The sequence below is a fragment of the Alosa sapidissima genome, chromosome 20 (genome assembly GCF_018492685.1).
Source record: "Alosa sapidissima isolate fAloSap1 chromosome 20, fAloSap1.pri, whole genome shotgun sequence".
Lineage (NCBI taxonomy): Eukaryota > Metazoa > Chordata > Actinopteri > Clupeiformes > Clupeidae > Alosa > Alosa sapidissima.
In genome coordinates this window covers 20,962,819-20,980,395 of record NC_055976.1, presented here as the reverse complement: position 1 = coordinate 20,980,395, position 17,577 = coordinate 20,962,819, and the positions used below count along the sequence as shown (strand labels likewise).

The 17,577-nt window shown below is 44.1% G+C and overlaps 1 protein-coding gene across 2 annotated transcripts in view; it reads left to right on the top strand.

Annotated features, from left to right (window-relative positions):
- Positions 1 to 17,577, top strand: part of snx25 (sorting nexin 25) — a 55,635-nt gene that overhangs the window by 5,561 nt on the left and 32,497 nt on the right. For both annotated transcript variants that reach the window (XR_006025804.1, XM_042074733.1), the window contains exons 3-5: positions 3,327 to 3,543; positions 6,843 to 7,015; positions 11,088 to 11,274. Coding sequence is in view for 1 of the 2 variants with exons in the window: in XM_042074733.1 (XP_041930667.1) it covers positions 3,327 to 3,543; positions 6,843 to 7,015; positions 11,088 to 11,274 (577 nt within the window). In the remaining variant the exon portion in view is untranslated. The remainder of the gene's footprint in view (positions 1 to 3,326; positions 3,544 to 6,842; positions 7,016 to 11,087; positions 11,275 to 17,577) is intronic.

The following is a 17,577-nucleotide window of genomic DNA, read 5'->3' as shown; positions in this document are numbered from 1 at the left end:
GCTCAGAAGTGTTCGTCGGCGTTAGCTGAACTCTCCTCTCTGACCGACAAAAGCCCTGCTCTGTGTTAAAAGACGCCCGGAGAATCCCTGCCTGGCACGAGTGTTTTGCATCATCTCTGTTGACGTCAGCAGCCAGCGGAGAAGGCGGGCAGGGAAAAGCAGGTGGTGGACACAGCAGTCAGCTTGGCATCTCCCGCTGACGCATACATATTGTAAGAATTTGATTAAAAGGGCTGCCTTAATGAGGGGGGAGAGAGGGAGGAAGAAAGAGTCAAGTGGGGGAGGGATGGAGAGAGAGAGAGAGAGAGAGAGAGAGAGAGAGAGAGAGAGAGAGAGAGAGAGAGAGAGAGAGAGTAGGGCAAATGGGGAAAGAAATAACAAGAGAATAAGTAGATAAGAGACAGTGAGAGAGGGATAGAGAGACAGAGAGAGAGGGATAGAGAGACAGAGAGAGAGGGATAGAGAGACAGGGAGGGGGATAGAGAGACAGAGAGAGAAGGATAGAAAGACAGAGAGAGAGGGATAGAAAGACAGGGAGGGGGATAGAGAGACAGGGAGGGGGATAGAGAGACAGTGAGAGAGGGATAGAGAGACAGAGAGAGAGGGATAGAAAGACAGGGAGGGGGATAGAGAGACAGTGAGAGAGGGATAGAGAGACAGAGAGAGAGGGATAGAAAGACAGGGAGGGGGATAGAGAGACAGAGATAGAGGGATAGAAGGAACTTTTGCTGCTATGTCGTGTATTCCAGAATGTGGAGAGAGGTCTTTAAATAATGCAAAGAAAATACATTTCCTCATGTAGTATTTATGATCAGGGGTCTTGAAAAATGCTGGTTTCTGAGAGAATTTGGCAAGTTGTCTTTTTATCTGAGCCTCACCGTGCAGGCTCAAGCATCTATCATAATAAAAATTTCATCTACTTTTGATGTTTCCTTGTGGGTTGCATGCATATTGATATGGTGCTTCTGAATTGCATGGTGGAATAGACATGGCTCTCAACCCTTGTTTTTGGCATCTTGAAGCAAAAACGGTAAGAAATAGATGCTACTTGCCTGAGACGGAGTTAGTCATTCTTATTCCCCAGCATCAGTGCAGTACAGTGCTCAGGACATGGCTGCTGTTGTCTGTTATTGCCTTGCTCTTTGGTAGTTAATCCATCTACTGAGCTGTCTATCTATATGAACAATAGTGCTACATGATGAACTGTAGCCTAATGGCATATCAGTTCAACTTGTTTGTAATATGAGTCTTTATTCAGTTAATTATTCATGCTCTTTATGATTGGGAAAGGACTTGGAGGATACCACAGTCTTCTCCACCAGATTGAGATCCAATCGGTCCCAGACAGTATCCCAGGCTAGTTACAGACCTATGAAGCACTCAGCACTCTGACCCCCTCAATAAGTATTCTGCGATTGTGTATGCTGCCTGATCTCAAAACAACCGGGAGAGAACCTGAACAAAAGTGGAGACTTTTTTTCTTTTTTTTGTTTTTGTAATTTGAGAGCTGTGTCTGTGGGCTTGATCTTCTCATCTCTCTGCTTTGCTCTGAGGGCGTGTTCAGGCGCTCTGTCTATCTGCTTCACTACAGAGTGAGGTACCCCCACAGGAAATGACTCACCCAGTTTTGCAGGGGGCACAGCAGAAGGCAGCAAAGGCTGCTTCAAAGGGTTTGGCTTACTCTAAGAGGGTGGGACGAGACCTGTTTAACTGAAGCTGTCGCTGTGGTCGGAGAGACACTTGCTGTGTTCTCAGTAGCACTGATACAATGTGGGTGTCTCGTGGGAGATAAGGCAGTGTGTCAAATATCACTCGAATGGACGAAACACACAGGGTTCCCATGGGTCATGGAATTGGAATATCATGGCATTTTTAAAAGCCTATTCCAGAGATGGAAAGTCAGGAGATTTGGTAATTGTTTGGGAAAAGTCATGGATTATCAGGGAATTGAGTGTAGCATTTTTATATACTATATGTTGTACCTGCTGTGAAGTCTTGTTTGTGTTTGCTATATGTTGTACCTGCTGGTTAGTTCTGTCTGTGTGTGCTATATGTTTGTTTTGGGGCCAAAGATGAATTTCCACAGCAGTGGACAATAAAGACTTCTATTCTATTCTATTTTTGTGAAAATGCAATATTTTCCATGCAGTATTATTCTTTAGGGTATTGGGTTGTTTCACACATTTTGTATAACGCATGGTTGTGACCGTGAGCCTGCTTGATTTTTTGCACCTTTTACACATTAACAACTTGCTATCCCTTCAGGCAAAATATATAAGAGCGCATTAGGACTAGAGGTATGTGGGTCATGGAAATTCAGCTTTTTTACTCAGGAAAAGTCATGGAATTTGACATGTGACCTAGAGTGGGACCCCAATGTGATTCACATGACACTGTGCTATGCATGACACAGTAGAATTTACCACAAGCTGCAAACAGTCCAGTCTTCTTTTAATTTGTATTTCTAATGTGTTAACCAGGACACTCCAAGATTCCTACAAAGCCAAAGTGCAGTATCTGCATTTTAACACCAATATAAAATGCCATATCCTCTGATCAATCTATTTAAATTTCATCAGTCTGCTACAACATTTCCTGGAGATATGGGGGGTTTCATTTTGCAGTATCTGCTAAAATACAGTGTGACAGACAAACAGAAAAGCTGTTCTCAGACAGCTGTCACAGGCACTGCACTTTGGCTTTGTAGGGCAGCTCTGCCACATTGGGTTTGCATCCCACATGCACACACCACTGACTGTTTGTGGTATCGGTTACTGTACATATCAGTGGTCACCTCCAAGTGTTGAAAAGCTTCCAGCCTCACTTCCTGTGGCTTTCAAGGCCCTTATGAATTCAGAGATCATTTCAGTGTTTCATGGTGGACCATGCTCAAAGCATAGGAATTCTGAGTTGGTGTCGGGATGTTGAGTGTGTGTATCAAGAAGGTCTCCCATGGGGGTGGTGCTGGATGGAAGTTCTGTTCTGGGAGAGTGTCGCCGTGGTAATCCCTTGGCTGCTGCACTAGTCTACTAGCCATTTGTTACCTGACATTGTTCAGCCATGGCCTTCTCTAGAGAGCTACTTTGTGGCGACGCATAGAGACATCACTTTCACTTAGCGGATATGAAGGGTTGCCACTTGACAATTGGTCGGCCCGGGTTCAGATCTTGAATCTGGTGTTGTGAGTCTATGTTGTAATAATAATGTTATTATTTGTAGTTCCATCTTTAGTGGAACCCCTAAATGTCTTGTGCCCTACTGCAGTCTTCTTTAGTGTTCCTGTTGATCAGATGAGCTGACGCGTTCCTCTCCTCCTCTCTCGTCAGTGTTCGACTACAGCTACAGGGACTACATCCTGTCCTGGTATGTGCCTCTCAGCCGGGACGAGGGACAGCTGTATCAGATGCTATCGGAGGACTTCTGGGAGATGACCAAGCAGCTCCGCTCCCGTCTGGCTGACGTGGACATGGTCAACCTGGTCTGCAATGACATTGTCAAGGCCCTGCATGCCCACTTCTGTGACCTCAAGGCAGCCAACACCAGGTAAGGCTCCGAAGGCCGTGTCACACAAAGCAAATAAAATCTGTCTGCTTCTTTTCTATTCTTTTTTTAAGTAGCAAAACAACTAAGTATGGAAACAGTTTTTACTTAACAGGCTGAGAAAATACTAGGGTATGCCCATCTTACCTGTAGAGATGATGCAGAGTGTATTTAAACGACAATTAAGCTCATATTAAGCTCTTTCTCCATAGGCAAACCAGTGAACTATATTCCATAGTGTTATGTAAAGCTAAGCTGAAAAAGCAGAAGTAACTTCTGTCCCATTTGACCCGGGTCAGCTGCCTGCCTACGCCTGACGAAATGTTTGCGGTCAGAATGTGCAGAGTCATCACCCCCCCCCCCCCCCAATACACACACACACACACACACACACACACACACACACACACACACACACACACACACACAAGAGAGAAGTTGAGCATGCCTCGTCCCTTCTCCTCCTCGTGGAAACAGTGGTGACCCTCTGATGCCCTGCCAAGCGTTTCGCTTGCTTGCGCTCCAGGATACGTGTTAAGTGGCATCTCTTGGGTTAATGTTTTTATTTGCTTGCGCTCCAGGATACGTGTTAAGTGGCATCTCTTGGGTTAATGTTTTTATTTGCTTGCGCTCCAGGATACGTGTTAAGTGGCATCTCTTGGGTTAATGTTTTTATTTGTAAATGGTTACGAGAGGTGCCCAAAGGCCATAGGCTAACAGCTACTGAAAAAAGAGAAAAAAAAATGAGGATAAATGACATGGCCACCACAACGCAGGGAGTCCATATTCACATCTCAAATTCTGACAACTGGCTGCTCCAGCTGTGTGTTGTAGGATATTGAAAAGCATTGACTAAGCAAGTGTCCCGCAGACCAATAGCGAGTTAGTACAGACCGTGGGACACTTCTTCCCTTTTTTGTGTGGTTCATTGGATGAGTCAGAGCCGAAATGATGGGAGAGTTGCTGATGTAAGTTAGCAAGTTTAGCAGGAATGCAGGGAATGGGACGAGAAAGGGGAAAAGCTGGGCCTTTGTGACACTTCAGTCTTTATGTGCATGCGTTGTAGGCTGCGGGAGAAGGGTCTGGTTGAGGCCAGATAAACTCTACACTCTACAAAGTCAAAATTTGTACACATATGTGTTCTCACTCTCTTGCTTATCCTGATGAATATGAATCAGCTTTTCTTCAAACTGCCACACTCTTCAAAACTGGCTTTGAATGCATTTGAATTCAATGAATTTTCAGTAGATTTCTGCCAGCACATTCCCTGAGCCCTTGGTGCATGGGAACGGAAGGTTGTTGTTGTTGTGTGTCTGCACCCCAAGGGTGTATACTGTACATTTAGCATTTGAATGGCATCATTATTCGCTAAGCCTTTTCCCTCTGGAGGAGGGAGGGCAGAGGTGACTTTATGAGGAAAGGCAACATGCTGCTGCTGCTGCTGCTGTGTTCTAGTCCTGCGCAAGCTTTGGTTCCCTGTTGGTACTGTACCTCAGCTGCTACAGCCTTGCTGACAACCCAGGCAACGGACATATTTATAACATGTATCAAGCTGTATGGTACCATATGCTTGATACATGTTATAAATATATATATAAATACCTTTATAAATATATATAAATACCATTATATGACAGATGAATGCCTGTGCATGCACTGTGCTGGTTTAGTTGGTGGAGGAGGAGCTGCTTCTGACTTGTCCTGCAGCTTATGCTTATGCCCTTTACTTTACCCATACACGAACCTGGGCCCTTTACTTTACATGAACCTGGACCCTTTACTTTACATGAACCTGGCCCTATACTTTACATGAACCTGGACCCTTTACTTTACATGAACCTGGCCCTATACTTTACATTAACCTGGGCCCTTTACTTTAGATGAACCTGGGCCCTATACTTTACATGAACCTGGGCCCTTTACTTTACATGAACCTGGGCCCTTTACTTTACCCATACATGAACCTGGGCCCTTTACTTTACATGAACCTGGGCCCTTTACTTTACCCATACATGAACCTGGGCCCTATACTTTACATGAACCTTGGCCCTTTACTTTACCCATACATGAACCTGGGCCCTATACTTTACATGAACCTGGGCCCTTTACTTTACCCATACATGAACCTGGGCCCTATACTTTACATGAACCTGGGCCCTTTACTTTACCCATACATGAACCTGGGCCCTTTACTTTACATGAACCTGGGCCCTTTACTTTACCCATACATGAACCTGGGCCCTTTACTTTACATGAACCTGGGCCCTTTACTTTACCCATACATGAACCTGGGCCCTTTACTTTACATGAACCTGGGCCCTTTACTTTACCCATACATGAACCTGGGATGGTCTAAGAGCCCAGTGGACTTAGGGCTTTTACAGTCAGTGTTTTTGTAAAGAATGGTTATTTCTGAAATAGTGTAATGTATGAAACAAACAGAAGCACGCACACGCACATACACAATGATAATATATAGAGTAGTCCTGAGCACAGCTTTTTGTTATTGTCTGTCCTTAAAGTACCGATGCTGACTTTATGAGTCATCCCCCTATGACTTGATTAGATTTATTATGGCTCTGATAAGTCCAGCCTTATTATTGGTTTGCGTGAACACACACACAAACGCACACACAATTACGCTGCTTATCAGGTGCTTATTAGTGGCTGTAGTGAATGAGCAACTCTCCTCTTCTTTATCCCTCACATACCATCTCTCTTTCTCCATCTCACTCTTTCTCTGTCTGTTCTTTTCTTTTTCTCCTGACATGGTCTCTCTTCCTGTTTATGTCCTCTCTGTTGTTCTCACTGTCGGGTAGCTGTCCCTTTCCTGTTTGTGTCTCACAGCTAGTGTGCTCGTCCTCCTCCTGTCTGCTGCTTCATCCTTTTTTAAATTGTTTATTGCACTTTCAAGGTGCTTTACAGAACAAGCGCTAGGGTTAGGGTGGCAAGGGAAGCATGTCCTTTTCAACCGGAGGAAATCTTGAGTCCATCAAGCTGGCTAGGTATCAGCTGTGTAACCTCTCTCTCTTTCTCCCTATCACTGCTCTTTTTCTGCCTTCTACTCTTGCTCTCATCTCTCTCTCTCTCGCTTTCTCTCTCTCTCATCTTTCTCTCTCTCTCTCTCTCTCTCTTTCTCTGTCTCTCTCTCTCCATGTCATTCATTCTCTCTCCCTTTTGCACTCTTTCTTTCTGATCCACTCTTTCTCATCCCTCTCTCTCTCCTTCCACTCTCTCTCTCTCTCTCTGATCCACCCTTTCTCATCCCTCCTTTCTCTGTGTGTCCTTCTCTCTCTCTGCAGACAGGAGGAGCTGGCGCGTGAGTTCCGTCTGCACCCGTGCCTGCGGGGGCCCGAGGAGGAGCGGCGTTTCCTGCGCTGCTGCGCCCGCCTGCTGCTGCTGTGTCTGCTGCCCACCCGCGACGCCCGCTCCCACAGCCTCCGCGCCGTGCTCGTCGAGATCGTCGCCAACAAAGGTGATGATGCCCAGCCAAATGACCGCAACGCAGCGAATGTGTTCCCTAGAATAGGGATCACATTGAAAATACTGAAGCGGCAGCGGCAAAGCGTAACGCAATGCTAATTTGCTTAATTCAGAGTTAATTAAGTTTGTAATTAATGTCTTTGCTAAGTAATGTTAAAGGTTGTATCAGCGATGGCGGGATAACGTCACTTCTGTTGACGTTCAAACAAAACAGAGAGCTAGCTTGATACTCCCTCCCCTCCCTCCCGTGCAATTGAAACTCTCCTGAACACGCATCTCATCGGTTATTGGTTGGAACACTGTATTTTGCCTTTGAGTGGTTGGCAACACTTGTTGGTAGCAATTGTTTTTGTACAGATCTCAGAGCCTATAGCTGCCTACAGAGACACGTTTTTTTGACGGCCTGCTTATGGGACGGGCAGCATTTAGTAAAATGAGCGGATCTTTAGGAAAGATTAGATGAATGTGATCATTTATGTTTAGGCCTTTTTTGCGCCTTCAATCACTGATACAACCTTTAAGCACTAATGTCTGTACAATGGAAAGAATCGTCCCACCCTTATAAACAATTGTATTGCTTTGATTGGACAGAATGTCTGGAGTGTTCCTAAGATACATGAAACTGACATTGATGAGTCTAGCGTTACATTCTGAAAGTTGAACCTTCTCTGAATCTCTCTTTCTGACGCACCTGGCTGTTTAAGTTCAAGGCTACATCCTGTTTACATGGTGTGGCAGCACACATGATGAGTTCTCACGATTAGATCGCCCACCAGGCCAGAAAGTTCGCTTTCACATCGGTTTGTGCGCCCACATTTAGGCTCCACACTGGTGTCCCTGTGGTATAATTTGAACAGTTCAGTACTGTGCAGTCGTTAAGGTGGTTTCCGCTGTGACCTGGTAAAGCAGAGCTCTACCACAGACTATCACTGGAACAGGTGTCGATCTTGATATGAAGCTGTTGTTCATGCCGCTTTCATTTCCAATGCTATGACCTGAGAGAGTCTGCTTCCTGTGTCACACGTTCTGAATGTCACTGTGTGAGAGATTCACAGAGACATACAAATTGGATCCTTTTTTTTTTACTGTATTTGCCCAAGTCCCCTTCCAACATGTTTAGTGCAATCTGGTTTCTGTGGAAACACGCTTCAGCGGCGAATGGTTGATCCCTGGGCTGTGGAGCGGAGGCGTTCAGTGCTGTGAGTGAGTGACAGTTCAGTCTCAGGGACGTAATTGGGTTTGCCTCAGAGACACAGCCTTTATGTAATATGGTGATATTGTCGTGTAACATCTAAAAATAAACCTTGTAGCACTCTTTTGGGTAGGAGAGCATACACAGACAGACAGATGACACACACACACACACACACACACACACACACACACACACTACACACTAGACAGTAGAGGTGGGTTGCGTTTGTTTTGTAGTGCCTGACAAAAGCAAAAAAAAGAAAAAACCTTAAGGCGTCTCATTTAGGCCTCATCATCTGCGTTACTTAGCAACGTCGCTCCTTCAATTCGCTGATAATGTTACAGCCCCCATCTGCCATTGAGCTGTGTGCAGTGATAAAATGCCTTCATCTTTTTAGTCACCTTTTTGTTTACATTTTCCCCCAGTTTTTTCCATAACGCGTTCATTGTGGCTGTTGTCGGCTGTTGAAGTCTTGGTCATGCCCGTGGAGAAAGATAACAGATCTCCTAGAGACCAATACCCGGCAGAGAAAGATAGCAAATCTCTGAGGCTTGGGGCCAGCAGTGATGTGGCTAAGTGCAAATTGAATTGGAAGACGCTTATTTTTGGTGCCTCCTCGAATTTCGGCCATATCAGTTTTTGATTTAATCTGACGGCATAATTCATTTGGGAAGAGATCAAATCTGGCACAATGCTCTCCTCTGTGGCCTCAGCAGTTCATGACAGGCGGCGGATTTCATGCCCTGCTTTTATAAGGCCGACAGGAAGGCATCCAAGCAGGATGTTTTAGTCATGTTTTGTCTTTCTTCATAGGGGACCACCGGAGCTTTTGCGTCATCAGTCCCAGCCAGCATGAGCCTCGTGCACCAGCACTGTAATTCGATTTATCTCACCAATTCCCAGAGATAAGCCTTGAAATCGCTGTTAAAAAGGCATTCTTTGCATGTTAGGCAGCTTGGCTGGGCTGATGGCAGGTGCTGTGTGTTTGTATGAGATCTGTATTGCATGCGTATGTGTTTATTTAGTGTATTTAAATGTGTGGTATATTTAAAATGTGAAATTGTTTGTGTTTCTTACATTGTGTGTGAGTGTGAGTGTGAGTGTGAGTGTGAGTGTGAGTGTGTGTTCATTTAGGCCATATGTACAAACACAGGCAGCCGGGGTACAATTCCAGAACCCAACATTGCGAGTCCCTGACATTTTGGATAAAAGCTAAATTTATTCTATAATTATTCTAAATCCACTCACTACGCTTTTTCTTAATGTACGGAAATGTATGCGGCAACATTTAACTTCTGAAAACAGGCATGACAGGCTAGTCTTGCTATGCATGCTTTCCATACTCTGGAAAGGAAGTAGTGAAGATGTTAACGGACGCAAAAAAGACAATTATACTGGTAAAATTATGGCTCAAAATTCACTGCAAAATGGCTGGAAATTGTGTGGAACCCAGGAGGTGTCATTGCAAGATATTTTTGTGTATCGAGAGAATGTGCGCACGTTTTACTAAATAGTGCGCTCATTCAACTAAATTGTGCTCTCAATTTAGTAAAACATGTGCACGATTTAGTAAATTGTGCGCTCAATTTACAACAATTAAAATGAGAGTATAATTTAGTAAAATAAGCGCACTATTTAGTAAAATGTGCACACAATTCAGTAAAATGAGCGCACGTTTTCTGGATATATATAAAAAATGATCTTGCAATGACCCCTCTAGGGTTCTGTAAAATTGTCTAAGGTTTAATAAGGTTAGCTTCTATTGTAATCCACCGTGTTTGGCTTAGTGGGTCTGGTGTGTTTGTTGTGTGTTGTTTGAGTAATTCAGTGTAGGTCTCTTGAGTGATTTCTTATCCTTGCACTGACTTCAAAGCTTAACTCAAACGTTATAGTTCAGAGGGAATTGAAATGAAAGCTGCTCTCCAAATCAAACAATCCTCTCGTTATGTGTCTTGTCATTTCCTCCGTATTCTCTAATAAACTTTCCTTTGCTCGTCCTCTCTTATTTACTGATTTCTCTCTATCTCTCTCTTTCTTTCTCTCTCTCACTCCATCCACTAGACCCCCCCCCCTTACTCTCCCCATTCTCACCCCCACAAAAAAAAATATATAGCAAAAGAAAATCAATGGATATTGAGCTCCCCAATTAAGGTCACACGCACGTACGCGCACACACACACACACACACACACACACACACACACACACACACACACACACACACACACACACACACACACACACCATCCAAAGCCTCTAAACTACACTTAGGCCTGTGTGTCGGTGGGCCAATGTAGATTTCCCTTCTGCTCAGCTCGATCCTTCCATCAGCATACATTAGGCTCCCCTCTCTTATGACAGGCCTTGCACTGTTTACGTAAAGGAAAGATGGAGGAGTTTGTTTCAGCTGTGGTGTCTTCTGTTTGCCTGTGTGTGTGTGTTTATGCATGCATGAAAATTCATCGAATATTTAGAATGTATAACTGTGCGTTCTCCTGAGTCTGTGCGTCATCCGTCTCTCTGCCAATGTATGAATTTTGTATGAGGTTTTGATTTATTTTTGTCTGCGGATGCAGTTTGTTTCTCTGTGTGGTCCTGGTCCAGATGGTACACAAATGGTACCTTTTCACCTTTGCTCTATTCTTTTACTTTATGGTATTTACTGCCATCTGGGATCTGTGTTTACTCTTGTCTGTATTAGCAGTAACATGTTGAGTTGTCATATCTAAAGGTTACAGATAAGTCTTTATGGTATTGCCCTATACAGTTGCTGTTGAGACATCTATGGGGGGGATCTGTTATCTGTGTGTGTTGCAAATTGTCTGGTCACGTCACATCACGTCTCTGCTGTGGTCTGTCTTGTGTCCAGTGCTGAAGCCGATGGTGGAGCTGCTGAGTGACCCAGACTACATCAACCGCATGCTACTGGCCCAGCTGGAGCAGCGCGAGCAGCTCAACGAGCACCACAAGAAGGCCTACACCTACGCGCCCTCCTACGAGGAGTTCATCAAGCTCATCAGCACCAGCTCCGACATTGACTTCCTCAAACAGCTCAGGTGAGAGAGGCGGCCAGGTGCTCAGGTGACAGAGGCGGCTAGGTGCTGTTGGTGCAGTAGCAGCAGCCTTCATTCCACCAGTGGGTCTAAGTTCCCATGGGGGCGGACCTACGTGTTTGATTCCGACACGTGGTCAATTTCCAATCCCCCTCCCATCGCCCCCCCCCCATATGTCAATCTATCCTGGCCACTGGTGAGCAGTGGCTGTTGCTATGCGCCATGCCGTGCTGCACGCTATCTTACAATCCTCCCTGCTGGAGCTCATTCATCTGCTGACAGACTGACTGACGGAATGTCTGCTGAGTCAATGCAGAAGATGAAGGGAGAGGCTGAGGGTTTAGTTGTGGTGCTTTTGGCTGTGTCATGACTTGCTCCTTTGGCACTGAGTCGGAGGGGTTTTAATCTCAGTTACTTTAAGTGGCGTGGCGAGAGAGATAAAGACAGGACGGGTAAGGCTGTGTCTTAGGAATTGGATTAGAGCTTAGTGACAAGTCGTCCTCATGAGAGGGTGCCTTTCTCGGTCTTGACTGTCCGTCTTTGCATTACACATTCCATGGGTCCCTAACAACTCACTCAAACATCTACATTTTGGAGGAGATGTCAGGACGGTACATTTGGTGATTGTGTAGTAGGTTCAGAACGGAAACAGAAATTGAAATATTAGATCATTACCACATTTACAGTGTTGTTTTGTTCCAAATGTAATCACAAGTTTACTTTTGAAACAAAACAACATTAGAGGGATCTGTCACAAATTGATAGATCTAATATCTCTGTGTCATCTCAAAGATAAAGAACCGTGAGCCATGTGTGTCATGCTTCTAGTGGATCATTACCAGGATGCTTTCAGAAGAATTTAATTGAAAAGAGACTTTCAGATTTTTTTTCTGTGCAAATAGAAGTCTATATTCACCTGTCCTGAGGAGCCTGGCAAACACCCACAAGATTTAGCTAAAGTCCTTTTAGGCAAGTGGCTATATTGCAACGGTTTTTGGACACTGATCAGGCATCTATTTTGGCAGAAATGCATGTGCGCAAGGCTTCATGACACCAATCTTGCTCCAGCGGCAAGATCACAACACATGATTGGCATGATGTATTCACAACACACCACTTGATTGGCACGATGTTTTCACATGACAACTATTTCGCCGCGGAAGGGGCAGTATATGTGTAGACAACTGCCCTATTGATGTTACAAACTAACCCCATGCATTTGAGTGCTGTGTCTTCTCATTAGAAAGTCTCTGATGTAGCCTGGTTAGAGTTAGAACAAAGCCCTAGCGATCGGCAAGCCACCACTGACAACATGTATTGTGATTTGTGTGTTTTGGTGTGAGAGAGTTGAAGAGGGAAGGAAATGCATTCACAAATCATAGCTCTGGAATACTTGATGGATGTTTGGATATTTGAATTATTTTCATTTGAATAGACATCTGTTTATTTGCTTTTGCCAGCAAGCATCTGAAAAAAGCATATTATTAAAGGTGCTGGGTAACATCACTTCTGTTGACTTTCAAACAAAACAGAGAGCTAGCTACTTCCTGCCCCTCCCTCCCATGCTGCTCCTGTGCAATTGAAACTCTCCTAAATGTGCATCTCATCTGTGATTTGCTGGAACAGTTTATGTTTTTATGGGATAGGTTTGCCCAGGTTGGAGCCTGGGCTGTCCACAGAGATCGCGTTTTTTTACATGGATTCAGGACACAGACAGCTAGCGGTTGGTTAGGTGATGTTTGCAGTAAGTGACATAAAATATTTTAGCCTAAAAAACGTGTGGCATCGCTTAGAGCACCTGATGTTTACTATTTGAAACTTACCTGTTGCTATGCTAACAGCATAAGCCTGCGATGGATTTATCATTTTGGTTTTGCCTCTCGTTGAAAGGGAACGATTTTTATTTTTCTTTCACCCTGACAAGTTGAGGCATGAGTCGGAGCATCCTGACATTTGAATGTGGCTTTTGTGGTGGGGGTAAATAAATAATTAAGCAGATTTGTCAGCTGTATTGATCTTGGGCAGAGAAGAATGCTTTTTGAACTTCCTGTAGGTTTCAACACACTCCCTCAAGCTCCGTCATTGCATTGGGTTCATGGACTATACAGCATCTCGCGGGCTCACTGTTAGAACCCATTATGCTTTTTAAATGGGAATAAATGTTCTCCAGAAATTGTCCAAATGTGCTCGTACACCCACAGTAACCATTAACGGTACCAACAATTAGCAACATAACGGCCTGTGTGTTTACTCCCGAAGACCCCTGTTTAGGAAAAGAAATGGTTGCTATCTGGTGTGGCAGACGACCACTGCAAATGGTATTTTTGGCTCTCTCCATGTTTCTGGGTGTCTGAAGCAAACCAATAATAGCCAGGAATGATTACCTTTTGGTTTATGAACAGAAATGTGGGCTTTTTGTCAGAAAACAATGTGGGCTTTTTGTCATTTTCTACTACATAAAGACATATTGAGAAAAGAGTTACTCTTAAATGTGTCTGACCTACTGGGTCTGACATCTGAAAAATAGCACAATGGCCACATTCAACTTCAGAGGGATAAGAAGTAAAATGGTTAGTCCCTCTAAACTGTTCTTGTTTGAATAATGAGTTCTCTTAACTCTGATAGTGGACAGGCTTTGCAGCTGCATCAATTTCTCTTCTGCTCTATTTAAACGAATGTTCAGAATCAAATGTACAGGGAAATATCTCTTGTTGCCAAGCACATGCAAGCATGAAAACGGTGCAGCACAATAACATATGCTTACCTTTTCATGTTAACATAACTGAAACTGAGGTCAGTGATTGAAATCCGTGAGCCGCCAACGCCGACCACACACAAATAGCAAATATATTGCAACATATGGTTTACATTTTCACCTAGCACATTTTTCTGTAAACATGTTTCGCTACTCAATATTGAAACATTTGATGTTTGATTAGTATACCTGCAACAGAGACGTAGCTCACTGAGTCAGTCACACCGTGGAGGACTGCATTGACCTTGCATTTATGATTCAGTGCTATTGCATGTGTACATCTGAGAGATTGAGTGAGACCTGTGAGGTTCAGGGAAACACGCACGTGAGAAATGTTGAAAAAATCTGTGAGTGTCACAGATCAATTGTGAGATTTGACAGCTATGCATATGGCAAAAGTAAAGCATACTGAAATTAGATTCTCATAGACTTTGTTTTTGGAAAACAAAAGGCAAAAATAGTATAGTCTATATAAGTATATATACGCTTTTGATCCCGTGAGGGAAATTTGGTCTCTGTATTTATCCCAATCCGTGAATTAGTGAAACACACACAGCACACAGTGAGGTGAAGCACACACTAATCCCGGCGCAGTGAGCTGCCTGCTACAGCGGCGCTCGGGAGCAGTGAGGAGTTAGGTGCCTTGCTCAAGGGCACTTCAGCCGTGGATGTGGGCATGGGAGAGCAGTGCTCAACCACTTCCCCCGCCCACATTTTTCCTACTGGGTCGGGGCTCGAACCATGGTGGAAGGAGATGAGATGAAGCCATAGGCTGTCACTCTCTAGTGCAGCGGCAGAGTAGAGGTCTAGAGGTTGAGTATCTTCCAGCTCCACTACTGTATGTGACAGTGAGAATGTAAGCAGAAATGTTCCGCCACATTCCCAGCATTCTGGATCTTAGCACACCAGCGTTATGGCTAATGAGGAGACATTCAGATCTAGCTCAATAGCACACCAGCGTTATGGCTAACAAGGAAATGAGGAGGCATTCAGATATGGCTCAATAGCACACCAGCGTCATGGCTAACAAGGAAATGAGGAGGCATTCAGATATGGCTCAATAGCACACCAACGTTATGGCTAATGAGGTAACGAGGAGACATTCAGAACTGGCTCAATAGCACACCAGTGTTATGGCTAACAAGGAAATGAGGAGACATTCAGAACTGGCTCAATAGCACACCAGTGGTATGGCTAACAAGGAAATGAGGAGACATTCAGATCTAGCTCAATAGCACACCAGCGTTATAGCTAACGAGGAAAGGAGGAGGCATTCAGATATGGTTCTTGTGAAGATATTCTCCGCTAACTCTGCTAGATGTGGCCGTGTATTACCATATTAAGTCATAAGAAATAGATAAAGCGACCTGGAAGTTTTATCTCATAGTATTTGCACATAAACATTATACTGCTACCGCATGTTATCAACTCTGATTTTGTTTAATGACTGCGTTCAGAAGCACCATTTTTCAGAAACAACTACAGAATGTAAATTCCCATAATGTGAAGTTGAGCTCATTTTTCAGGATGTCATTTACAACTCAATATTCCCATTTCGCTTGTGGGGAATACATTTGGCCATAAGCCTTTGATGTCGTGTGTATGATATCGTGTGTACATGTTGTTGTAGATGCACACAACATGGATGGGCGTGTGGCGGCTCAAAGTGTTTTTGTGAGTGAGTATTTTGCCTCTTGCAAAGAGCCCTGCCGTTTGCTGATTTATTACTAGTAATTTACTGTCATTGACTGGCCATTGACTGTTCCCAGTAATGCACTGTCTTGACGAGTCCATTATGTTTGTGCTCCTCTAATGTTTTCGTGTGCAATGAAGACTTTGAATACGAGACCCACAATCACATTAGGGGCCATTTTCCCTCACTGGATTAATAGCAGTTCCTTGGTTTCGAAAACAAGGCTGTCCATCAAGGCCCCATTCAGACTGCTGACCATTCAGGACTTGTTACTGTAGTTATCAAGAAACATTAAAGGGACACCAGGCAAGCCTGATGCTTTTTCTCTACGAAACTCCCCCTCGCTCAGTCTGAAGCTCTTTTCCTTTTCTTTGCGTCCTCCGTCAAGGGTTTTCGCTGCTTCTTCGCCGGCTCTGCCATTATACACACGTTTGCAACAATCTCTAGCGTTTCGTTAGCCTGCCTCTGTGCTGTAAACTGATCCTGCTTCGGTCGGCGGGTAGGATACACCGAACTTTCAAGTGGGATATTCTTCCAACAGGCAGTAGGGGCGGGCGAGAGAGCCTTCATTCGCCCCGTAATGAGTCATTTAACCATATACCGACTTACGAAGATGATTAATTAACACGAAAAACGTTGCCTGGTGTCCCTTTTTAAAGTCACAGTCTGTAATTCTCGAGAAAGGTTGTTGCTGTTTCAGCTCGCCTGCTAGTAAGATGACATGCCTTTCTGTTGTGCTTCTGCAGCAATGTGTTAATTGGCAGGAACAGTGTCTTGGTCTGAGCCTCTTTGGTTGTTTTCCATTTACAGACCATTTACACACCAGTCTTTTATCCACACAAAGACACACACACACACACAACCGACTGTTAGAGGAGCCAAATAGCTGAAATTGACAAAAAGTGTTTTGGATGAAAATCACGGACCGGACCTTTAATTGTCTCGTTGTCTGAGAGAAAGTTAATGAGTTCCCGTGTCTGCTGAGTTACTTTTGTGTGACTTTCATAAGCACATTCAATTCAGTGGGGGTTTATCACGTCGCTCCCTGCAAGTGCCGGCGGGAGAGATAATTTGTAATGAATATTTAACACCTTTTTTTATTAGACCTCGTCCGTTTCATTTATTGGGAATGGGACTCGTATTGCTTGTGACCTGCAAGTTCCCATTTCTCAATGAAATGCAATACACACTGTGGTCTTAATCACTCATTTTCTCATCACGAGTCAAGGTTTATTAATGGTGCTGCCATTTCCTCAAAGGGCAAAATGTAACCAAACGTCACCTTCTGTGGTTTCACCAGTGGGGAGTGCCCTCTTAGTTTGATTTGCAGCCATTATCTTAGCCGTTTAGTTCTTAACAATCAAAATTAACTTAATTTCTCTCCTTGGGCTTTCGTTGACTCATCCACTCATCCACTATACAGTGCACTCTATAGTGGCTACTTGGCGCTTTCAGTTTAATTAGTCTAAATGAGTGCTATATCCCTAGGTAAGGTTAAGGAGTTGGCAACTGCAAGAGGTTGGATGGTCTTAAAAGAAACTTTGTGGTTGACTGTAGGCAGCTGTAAACCACAGGGACATCTGTATATGTCATTCTAAACCGGACCCACATTTTCAGTGCCGAATAGAGGTTCCTGTTGCAGAAGATGCAGTGAAAACAGGATGAGAGCCTGATGTTTTGTGTTGCTGTCTGTGCTATCTCCAAGTACCAGATTGTTGAGGAGATGTGATGTGTATATGTGTGTCTGTGCTATCTCCAAGTACCAGATTGTTGAGGAGATGTGATGTGTATGTGTGTGTCTGTGTTTTCTCCAAGTACCAGATTGTTGAGGAGATGTGATGTGTATGTGTGTGTCTGT